Source organism: Spinacia oleracea, chromosome 6, assembly GCF_020520425.1.
Source record: "Spinacia oleracea cultivar Varoflay chromosome 6, BTI_SOV_V1, whole genome shotgun sequence".
NCBI lineage: Eukaryota > Viridiplantae > Streptophyta > Magnoliopsida > Caryophyllales > Amaranthaceae > Spinacia > Spinacia oleracea.
In genome coordinates, this window is record NC_079492.1 from 148,488,739 (window position 1) to 148,500,588 (window position 11,850).

An 11,850-nucleotide genomic window follows, 5' to 3' on the forward strand; every position below is an offset into this window, starting at 1 on the left:
TATAATGCGGTCTTACACAAAAGACCGCCTTGTTGTCATACAAGTTAAGTAATGGAATAAATTATTTAAACACTGAAACTAATTAGTTAACACAAATTCTTATTTACAAGGGTTGTACAATAAATATTGTACACCGCAGTAAAAGTTAACTCAAAATGCGTAAAAGTTAAGCTTATATATGTAAAAGTTATCTATTTTTTAGTGATAAGTTTTTTCATTTTAATAAAACTTATTTTTTCAAAATCACTAATAATGTAATAAAATTAATTATTGAATGTTTATCTATAAACTCTTTTTTACTACTATAAAAGTTAATCAAAACTAAGTTAAAGTTGCAAAAAAATGGGTAAAAGTTATCTTGGTGTACAATAAATTTATTGTACACCTTGTGCGCGCAAGACCTTTTAATTAGTTAATCACTGGAACAAATTAGTTAAACAATGAAACTAATTAGTTACACATTGAAACTAATAAGTTACACATTGAAACTGATTAGTTAAACAATGAAACCGATTAGTTAAACAATGAAAGTGGTCTTTCCGGTAAGGCGGTCTTACACAAAAGTTGTCGATATTTAAATACTCCCTCCATATCGTGGTAGAGACTTATGTTGTTCAAGCTTCTACGGTGGTGGAAGTTTAAAACGAAAAGGATCTACCATGACAGAAGCCTAAAACGTAGAAGGCCCCATGTTAAAAAAGAAATGTAATTCTATTTTTATTATACGAGTGATACTAAATAATTTGTGTAATTATGCCCTCCACGTTTAAAAAAATTATTCCGAGAAAAATAAGTTAGACTTTTTCGTTTTGAGAGCTTGCACCATGGTGTGGACTTATGTTGTTTGAGCTTCTACCAAGGTGGAAGGTTAAAACGAAGAAGTCTACACCATGGTAGAAACTCAAACAACAGAAGTCTCCATCGTGGTGCGAGCTCAAAACAAAAAAGTCTAATTAATATTTTTCGGAATAATTGTTTAAATTCATACGAAAATTGAATTAATATGGAGACTTCTTCATTTTGAGCTTCTACCATTATGGAGACTTCTGCAACTAAGAGTTGCTACCATTGTACGAGCATTAGCTGCAGAAATCTCTACTATGGTGGAAGCTCAAAATGAACAAGCCTATCTAAGTTTTCCCAAACAAAAAACAAATCTCTTGGGATGACGTGGACACGTGGTTGTTTGCTCGGATGACTCGTACCTGTAAGAATTTTTCTGGAGATTTACGTCGCCGGAGTGGTGGCAGCCGCCGGATTACGGGTCCCGTGAATTTTGGCCAGAGGTCTAGCCGGAGGTCAGGCAGGAGCCGTAGGAGTTGTGGATGTCGGAATGTTGGAAGATTGAAGGTAAGATAGTGAGTGAAAATAAGGTAAAAGGTAAAAACATAATGCGGTAAATATGAGCAGAGGTAGTTAGATATTATTAGGACGGGTGAATATTAATGGGGCCGGGTTTAACCATTAATTTATGTGTTGCAGTCACACATACTCACTCACACTTCACAGGCTCACACTATCCCAGTATCCCACTACTTAAATTGGACAGTGACCTTAGGGAACAGAGAGGTTGGTATTGTAACATGCGGCTAAAATAGAAGGGAAGCTGAAATTGACTACGTCACGTGTTTTCTTTTGTTTACCGCTAATGTCCTATCTTTCTCTATTTATTTATCCTCGTGTTCAACGCCATAATTGGATTTCACTTCTTCTTGTACTTAGGTAAGAATAAAGATGGCCGAGCCCACGGGCCGTGGATCTAACCGGGCCGCACTTGGCCCATGTTGTTTCGTGTCGGATCGGGTCAAAAAGTTAGAAACAAGGCCCAGACCCGGTCTAAATCCACGGGTGCCAGGCCGTCGTGCCTAAGGCTAATTTTACTAAATTTAGCATATTTTGTCGTGTCGTGTTGGGTCGTGTCGTGTCGTGTCTTGTCGTGCTTTTTTCAAAAAATTAAGGCCCAACCCACGGTCCACGCCCTCATGCCCATGCCAGGCCTTTTTTCGTGCCTGTCGGGTCGAGCTTCGGGTCAGCCCGTCCACAACCATCTTTAGTAAGAATAATGAGAAAAATAATTTGGGAATTATTGAAATTAGAAGACCCAAAAAATGTGCTAAAATGTAACACAAAGGTTGGAAAGAAGTAGGGTATGTAAAGAATGAAAAAAGTAAAAGTGTAACAATTAATAAAAATAAAAAAAGTATCAATTGTCTGCCATTTCCAGAAAAAGAGTCCTAGTTTCGAATTTTTGCTTTTGTTATTTGTCCTAATTAATGTTGAATTCATATCAAGTTAAGCTTTATGGGTTGAGAACTCATGTGTAAACTATTAGAGGTTACTCTAGAAAAATCTAGATGTGTAATGAAAAATCAAGTGATGATGTATCTAGAACATACGTTTTGATTTTATTATTTTGAAGTTGTAATCTTAAATACAGTTGTACTCCATTACTGTTATTGTTACTTTTACAAAAAGGTATTTCACCTCTTTCAGTTATTGAATTTTTTTTTTCTTCCATTAATCCTCAACTTCCAAATTTTAATTTCTTAACTTCAATACTCAAATTAAAAATCAACAAATCAAGAAGTTGGTATTGAAAATTTGAAAGTATCATAAATAACTTTGCTTATACTTATATTTTATGTTTGAATTGTTTTGAACTTTAAATATATTAAATAATACGATCAATATGGAAAAGGGCCCAGGTTTTTTGAAATCGCACAGGGCCCTATTTACTTTGCCACGCCCCTCTGTGCTAGCTTGTTAACCGACATTTGCTTGAAACTGTGTCTAATTACTTTGAGTTTAGGCTACTCGATATTCTTTGTTCCTTATCATGATTGCCCATAGATTCCCAAATAAGTTTTTCCATCTCCTGAAGCTGAGAGACAAAAGGAATAGGCAAAGAGGGGAGGAGGAAGAGGAGGTACAGAGGATAGGTAAACGGGCGATTTTCTTCTCTATATTTGTGAAAAAGGTTTTTTTTAGTGTGGAATATTGCTTAAATTGGTCTTTTTTAAAACAAACAACGTAAAATGTTTGAAAATGGAAAAATGTTACCGTGAAAACATTTAATGGTATATCAAATGGAGTCTTAAGGGAAATGATTTTTCATTAAAAACTAAAATACTATACAATTTCGAATGAATTTTCATTCCCCCCCCCCCCCCCCCAATTTCCTTACAGAAAACTATACACTTCTTTTGTATAACTTACTCTGTCTTTATAAGATCCTTGATAATTCAGGAAGAAGCTAATTCATCAATGGTGGTTGTTGTGACCAGGTAGAGCAGGTGACGACGAGAACAAGGGAGGAGAAATAGATAGCTAAGATGAGGAAAGTAAAAGAGGCCGAAGCCAAGGCTGATCTTCACACCTCGAAATCAAGACATGCGGCGGAAAAACCGAAAACAAAGCAAGCAGGGAATTTTACGTTTCATTAATTTTTGTATTTCAAGGCTTCTGCCCTTATGTATCAGTCTGAAAACAAACAACGTAAAATAAATGAAAATGGAAAAATAACAAGAATGATCTTCTATAATAAATATGTTTCATTACTTTTTTGTATTTCAAGGCTTTTGCACCTATGTATCAGTCTGATGACTCTGATCACTTCATAGTTCCTGGAGTTGCAATTCGGGTCAATGGATTGAGGTCCGAATTTGGATTGTCAAAAAAATCAGAAATAATGCAAACTTGATATTAATACGTAGTAAATAATACGGAGGGATACACTTGCCGGGCACGGATATTAAGAAGAAGAATTGAATAAAATAAAATAATAAAGCAAGTGTGGACCATGTCATTTTGGGGGGATGGGAGGTGGGGTGGATTTCTGAAATTATTTGTTTAATAGGATGGTGGGTCATAGTGTAAATTAGATGTAGTATTTAATTAGATGGTGGATTGGTAAGTTACTAAAAATGACAAGTGTATCTCTTAAATAAATACGAACGGAAAAGGTAAGTGTATCCCTTAAATAAATACGGAGGAAGTATGAAAAATGGGTAAAGTTGGCGTTATTGGGTCGAATTCAAGTCCGATTCAAGCTGGTTCTGATTTCTTTCATTAACTTCAGTTCGGGTTCATATCAGATCATTTTTTCCCATAACACCATTTTGCAAGGACTTGTGAATTCAAAAAGGCAAAGATAAACATTCAAGAGAGTGTTTAAGCTGGGTTCGGATTTCTTTCGGTAACTTCGGATTGGGTTCAAATCAGGTCATCTTTTGCCCATATCACAATTTTGCAAGAACTTGTGAATTCAAACACAAATTCTTATTTACAATGGGTGTGCAATAAATATTGTACACCGGAGTAAAAGTTAACTCAAAATGCTTAAAAGTTAAGCATATATATGTAAAAGTTATCTATTTTTAAGTGATAAATTTTTTCATTTCAGTAAAACTTATTTCTTCAAAATCACTAATAATGTATAAAATTAATAACTTAACCTTTTAAAATATTAATCTATTAATTTTTTTTTACTAATATAAAAGTTAAGCAAAACTAAGTTAAAGTTACAAAAAAAAAAATAGTTAAAGTTATTTTGGTGTACAATAAATTTATTGTACACCTTGTGCGCGCAAGACCTTTTGGAATTCAAAAAGGCAAAGGTAAACATTCAACAGAGTAATCGCGTGCACCCACCCGTATGCTTACAGCAAGCACGCGGGTGGGTGGGTGGGTGGGTGCTCAGCAGTTGGTCATCGCAGAATTGAACAAGATGTTCATCTAGGCATTAAATCACAGGCAAAGAATTTGCAGAATTGCAATGAAGAGAATTCTCAATCAAAATGCTTACATGCATTAGTCAAACAACGAAGAAAAGAAAACAGTTGTTAACTATCACAAAAAGGGTGCAATTACTTAGCTTTTCCTATGCAATGAAAGCATATACTCCTGGTTTCTCTCACTCAACTACGTTCCAAAAGACCAGAAATCTTACAATATCAGCTTGAAACATTGATTCAAGTAGTAAATTTAAGAATATTGATCTTGTTGCATCATCAAACAGCCCAGCAAACCCTAAATTGCTTCAAAATAAGAATACTAATCTTGTTTCATAATATTCATCTTGTTTCAAAATAAGGCAAACGCTCAACGCCAGATATATATAGATATAAACACAAACTCCCTGACAAAAAGAACAGAAGTCTAAATTGCAGGGGGAAAGCCGTTGGAGTACAATGCAACATTTTGGCTCCTGTTTCTTCAGCAATAAAAAAAACTTCAGTCAATTTTAGGCTCTGATTTTACCTGTCATCAAACTCCCTATTATCCAGTGATATCAAGCTCCTTGTTTGCTGCTATACCCACTGCAACTGACCTTGACAGTCTACCCCGTTTTGAAACTTCCCGTCAGGAGCCAATCGTTGATCTTTTACTTTCACGCGTCTTACGTTGCTCTTAACTTGGTACCTTGGGAATGACTTCGGCTGGTCTGGCGTGATATGTGAATAATGTGATGTATCTTGTAAAACTTCATGAAAAAATTCATCTGCTATATCCCCGTCTTCGTCTATTCTCAGACGTTGAGCATACCACTTAAGACCCTGTGTTTGATGACAGTTACAACTTACAACGGTAAGTATAAAAACTCGAAGGAACTATATGTGCACACTTTGATATAATACAACAATAACAACAACAAAGCCTTAGTCCCAAAATGATTTGGGGTCGGCTAACATGAATCGTCGTAGTCACACTTTGATATAATAGCATGGGGATATTTATCTATATAGTTCAAAGTGTATCAAAGCGACAAGCTATATAATAACGGGGGGACATCTATCTATATAATTATAATATACGAGTACTAAAGCAAAAATTCGTTGAAGCAAGTTCCATCCTAAATCTCCATAATTGTCTTTATACTAAAGTTATTTGATAAATCTTACTGAGTACGGGATAATTGGTCAAATCTCTTTAGCATTGGAAATTAGAGTACGGGTAGTGTTGAGTGTTGTCTTTACTATTTGAATATACTATTTTTAAAAACCGAACATGGTAGGGACTGCTAGGAGTGCAAGGTAATAGCCATACTCGGTGACAACAGCAAGGTACCATGAGCTAAGTATAAGTGGAGTAGCACACCCTAAAGTTTTTGCTCCAAGGCTATCAATCAACAAACAATAAGTTAGTATATGAGCTATCGATCACTAATGCAGCTAAAGATACCATATAAGTTAGTATATGAACTATTGAACACTAATGCAGCTAAAGATACCATACATTTTGGCACTGGATTATAGTGGAACTATAATGACTCGTCAAACTATGAAATCCCGAAAGGTGGCAAAGGAAAAGCAGGCTAAGATATATGAAGTATTTAGACCAACACATTTAGGTGCGGTCTACTATAAGAATAACTGCCTATTCACTGTTTCATCTCTAAGAGACGCAGGAAGCTCCTCCTGCATCATTCAGCCCCAAGTCTAGAAAGTAAGGGAGTTGGGTTCTTTAGGGAGATAACTGACGAATTGCAACTCCTTGCCGGAGAACAAGGGGAAATCCGGAAATTATTATTCACTCTTGTCACTATTTGAAGCCTAAAGATCGAATTGTAAGATGATCTCAAAAAGGTGAAGGATTCATGGAACAGTTTCCACGTGGATGCAAAAGGGCGTCTTCTCACTACAAAGATCACAGTATACATGAAATCCTTTCATCAAATAAACAGTTTGCTACAAACTGAATCTGTTACAAATTGTACCACTCAGCCACAATTCATCCCTCATCTTGCTCTATCTCAATTCTCAATCATATGTTCATACTCCGTACTTGATAGCAACAAGCTACGGCCCAGCCAAAAATTGTGAACGCCCTGCGCAAGCCTTATTTGAAAAGTCAAGCTTTGGCTCCCTCAAGACTAAAGATATGGTAACTATTCTAAGTTTATCCTAAGTGGGATAGAAGGCAGATAATAACGGATTTCCCCACTAATGAATTCTACCAAAGCATTCTCCTTTGAATTAGACCGCTGGCGACCCAAAACACTTAGGAACTCTCTCAAACATACAAATGATTACATGTGCACTTTGAACCGGCCCAAACAAAGAATAAAACTCCTCAGAACTGTAGCCATGTATAGCATCAAATCCTTGTTCCATTTACTTGTAGCCGTAGCCTATTATTTCCCAAGTAACATAGATTCTATTTACCTGCAACCTAATTACAATGCTAAACATAATCAGAAAAATAATATATGGAAAACAGTTCCACTCAACAACATGGCCAAAGCTACAACTTTCCTATGTTTTCTTTAAATAGGAAATGTTCATGGTATTCATCATGAGTTCTCCTATCCAATCTATCTTTACAGAGTCCATCGGATTATAATAAATGGTATTCTAGTTCATGTGACTTGGAATTAAGAGGAACTTTTTCAATGAATAAAATGACTAATATCCTCTTGCAAAGGTGCAGCCGAAGGTTCATATATATCTTGCATAGTTGCATGTAAGGAAGATACTATTGGAACATTCCATTATCCAACTTTGGACAGTCCTATTGGTCCCAACTTTGGGGAGTATCTCGTTTAAACCGTCTAAAGCTAACAATGCTGGTTATTCTGTCAAAAATTATTATCATTACTATTTAATTAGTATTACTAGGTAGTACTCGGTTCATGCTCGGTTTTTTAATTTATTATATAGAAAATTAGGCATTAACTACACTATAGTTTCCAACGCATTCATTTATTAAGAGATTTAACCAATTAATAGCAATATTAAACAGTTCTATCATAACGAGTGACGGAGAGTCGGAGAATGGATTTAGGGGAGAAAAAGTACTTAAAGAGATTCTGCTTTGGTATATTATACAGTTGTTTATCAAAGCAATTTAGAGAAAGAATCTATAAAAAACACAGTACTTTCTATGTATAACCGTACTATGCATTTGAATGTCACTACTTTCTAAGTGAACTTTTGACTCCAAAAAGAAAATCCAAAGCATTAAAATAGAAGGTTGGTTGGACTGCAACACAGTTAATACCAGATACATTTGCTATGATTATGAGATATCCAAAACAGAAGATGATGATCATTTGATGAGAAGTTCCTCACATATATATCCCACACTTTCAGGTAACCTTTAAAAGGAAAAGAACAGAGGTGAAGCAAATGAGATAAATGAGTCCTAACTCCTAAATTCCTTGGGATGCTATTATCTAAGTCTAGGATAGGTTCCCAAGGATTCTAACAATGATATTCCAATTAAAACATCTTTGAGAGCATCAACATTCATGGGATTTCACCCTTCCCATTTGAGAAAAAATGGAAAAGGGAGGGTTCTCACCATTGTGGAATGTTTCTCATAATCATAAAACAAAAGAGGAGGTTAATAAAAAGGGAAGCTTCCCACATAAAAGTGGTCCCAAAAGTGGTCCTAAGTTGATGGGAGATTACTCCCCCACGTGTGTTTCTTCCCTTCAAACAATCCAACTTCAATTTTTTTTTTTTTTAAAAAAATATTACCGTTGGATTAGTGTAAATATCAGTTAACGATTAAATTAGTGTAAATAGCAATTAACGATTAAATTAGTGTAAATAACGCTTTTTTTAACGTACTACAATTAATGATTTAATCCGATTAATTAAATGGTAATTATTTAATTATAATTACCAAATTTTGATTTAATTAATATTATCTAATATTAATGTGTTGAATCAAATAATTTTTATTAATATTGGTGGAGTATGGAGAGTAGGAGGGAGAAAAGGTAGTGGGGTATGGAAAAGTAGGAGAGAGAAGGTAAATGGGGAGGTTAATGAATGTAGGTATGAAATTGTGAAATGGGAAGGTTATGTGATAAAGTTAGTGGAAAGTGATGTGGACCAATGAGAAGAGGGGAGAGAAACTCATGGGTTCCCCATGAGTGTTGATGCTCTGAGCAAGCTATCTACTTAACCTGCCAAAAAAAATGTTAACCATGTAGGAAACCCCATTACAGTCACACTACATGTACCAAAAAACACGTCCAAACACACAACAGGTGTCAATAGTGTACTAAAGGAAAGCAAGGGTTCCCCAGAAACACAATGGGAAGAAGTCTAGCCCTAAATATGTATAATCATGCATGATCTTACCTACAAAAAAAAAGGTAAGATACACTTACACCAACTTCCTCCTTCAAGCAGCCAAAACGTTTTCACTTTATCAAGTTGAACCTAGATACTACCAAACAGAAAAAGGCCCAGTTTACAAAGATCAAGAAGTTATTGGCCAACTCTTCTTCGTTTTCATAAATATTGCACCAAGTCACCAACAAAGAAAAGGTTGAGCCTTTTCATTTGAGTTCATCTTCTGGAAAGGTTAACTTGTTGAAGAACAATTGGAAAAATACAATAAATGGTTTCCAAAGCATTAAAATCACAGTGATTTTTGAAAGCCAACCCATGCTACACTTGCGTGTTCTTCTATACACTTGGATTTCAAAAGGAAAAATTAAAGTCCCAATGAAGTAACATTAGAAGAAAACAAGTCAACCAACACATCTTCTTTAAAAACAAAACCGCCAATAAAGAACGATGGGAGTTAAGCTTTAGAAAGATGACTCTTCGCCAAATTCATTCCCAAAAGAGAACTCAACAAGACTACTACCATTCTACCCTAAATCCATCACACAGTTCAGCCATTCCAAGCCTAATAAAAATAACTTCCCAAATCCGGTCGAATACCGTTTAGATGAATCATCCAAAGAAAGTCTTCTTTGCTATCAAAGCTCCAAAATATTCTAATGAATCAAGATCAAAGAGATCCCCAGAGTAGAATACAACTATCAACAAAGTCAAAGCACCGAACTATCATTACTCTCATCTCACTATTCATTAGTTAACAGAACACTTACACAGGATACAGCACAAAGCTTTCAACCCCAATTTTACAAATTTCCCAAAAGATTGAAATAACAAAAACAATAAAGACACCATAACTTTCCACTCTTCTCCGTTACAATTTCCAGATAGCTACTCACTCTACTCTCAACAGCAACGCTGAAGAATTATCTTAATCAAAAAGACATATCACAATAGCATGCTATAAATCATCAATAAGTTCTTTAAAAAGGACCAACTAACAACAATCAATTAAGCAAACATAGCACATAGTACATCATATTGATGGTATAACATAAAAAGATGAACAGATAATGGGATGAAAATTGATAACCTGAAGTCCACCATTGCCATTACAAGGGACCAAAATGGGACCCACAGCAGGACGTTCAACGGGAACTTGGACTGGAACACTGAACCCTTTACGTGGTCCCGTATGAATTGGGTCTACATTCATCCGATTGCGATGAACATCGTCGGAATTATTAGTAGTATTAACATCGTCATCTTCCTCCCTGGATTCATGACCTTCATCCTTCGGAAACCCTAGAAACCCGAATACCTTTTTTAAGAACCTCATTTAGAGAGAGAAAGTCGCCGACGTGCCGGCAACGGCGACACTAGAGAGAAATTGACGGGAATTTAGGGGAATTATGGATCGTGGAATGAGAGAGAAGATGATCGATTTGGGGATATTTGATTGCTTTAAAAGGGGATTTTGTGGGTTTGTCTTTAGTTTGTTGATTTTCAGTACCTTTTGAGTTTTGGGATTAAGAAAAGTTGTAATTTATGGATTATACACTTTCTTTCTTTATTAGTGAGTACTTCTTCACTAATTACTTGCGAACTCCGAAGGGGCGTTTTACCTTTTAACCTTCCAAACTCATAATCATGCGTTATTACTTAATCCCTCCGTTTCTTTTGTTCTTTACGTTTGCCATTTTGCACGTTTATTAACGTATAACTAATGTGTATTGGGAATTCTTCTATGGAGTACTTTTTATTTAAACATGGAAAATTACATTTATTTATAATATTTTCACTGGCGTTAGTGGCAAATAAAACCCATAACTTTGGTCTTGTGTGCAATCTAATCCCTTTACTTTTTATGGTAGCAAATCAGCCCCATACCTTTATAAATTAGTGCAATCAACCTCCACATGATATTTTCCAGTCAAATTAAACCTAAAAACTGGTAATCTTTATAATCTCGCCGGAAAACAGCCACAAATTTACCGGTATACAATTTTTATACACCCCAAATACGAGATAAATACTTCGTATATAAAATATTAATAATTACAAACCCTTAAAATAACGGTTTTTTCATGAAATGCCCCTGAGGTTTGCAATAATGCACCAAATACACCTGCGCGTTTCAAAATTCATAAAATACCCCTAAAGTTCCGTACTGTTCATTAAATGCTCCTGGATTTAACAGACGTTAGCTTGCCGTTAGTGACGTTTTACCAATTTGCCCTTAATTGTTGTTTGGCGCGATTTAGGTAACAATTGTGACTGAAATTCCAAAAAAAAAAAAACTTCTCAACTTCTCTTCTTTCTCTCTCCTTTCCCCTGTTCTTCAACCCTCATCAATTCTACTGTAACTGACAAAATTCTGGGTAGATCTTCAAGAATTTAGTGAAATTTGTTGCGTTCTCTTTTGGCGAGTTCGTGGGTGTTCGTTTGGTGAATTCGCGACAAAAAGGGGGCAACTTGGAGGCGATTTAGAGCTTCGGGTGCAGTGGACGAACAAGGGCCCTTTTCCTAGTTGGATTATCTACTTCAAGGTAATAATCCCTTCTTCGCTGATTTATTTTGCTTGTAAAGTACAATTTTTTTCGCGAAATTGATTAGGGTTAGGGTTTTGCGAAATTGTCAGTGATTTTTTGAAATTGTCAGTTGAGATTAATTGATTGGTTAGAAGTTAGTTATTCCTTGGATTTGTTGTGAATAATTGTTTGGTTAGTTGTAAGTTGTGATTGTGACCTGTTGAATTTCATTGTGATCA

At 35.4% G+C, this 11,850-nt stretch overlaps 1 protein-coding gene across 1 annotated transcript; it reads right to left on the minus strand.

Moving 5' to 3' along the window:
* Positions 1-4,784: 4,784 nt before the first annotated feature.
* On the minus strand, positions 4,785-10,632 carry LOC130462675 (uncharacterized). The gene is made up of 2 exons (XM_056831432.1): positions 10,174-10,632; positions 4,785-5,555 (listed from the first exon to the last, which is right to left on the minus strand). The coding sequence occupies exons 1-2, from the start codon at positions 10,417-10,419 to the stop codon at positions 5,310-5,312; spliced, it is 492 nt and encodes a 163-aa protein (XP_056687410.1). The 5' UTR covers positions 10,420-10,632; the 3' UTR covers positions 4,785-5,309.
* Between the last annotated feature and the right edge of the window lie 1,218 nt (positions 10,633-11,850).

Bases quoted from the DNA above. Each gene is read 5' to 3' on its own strand.
- LOC130462675 (XM_056831432.1), bottom strand. From the start codon at position 10,419: ATGAGGTTCTTAAAAAAGGTATTCGGGTTTCTAGGGTTTCCGAAGGAT. The intron at 5,556-10,173 runs GTTATCAATTTT...CATCAAACACAG, and splicing joins ATGGCAATGGTGGACTTCAG to GGTCTTAAGTGGTATGCTCA.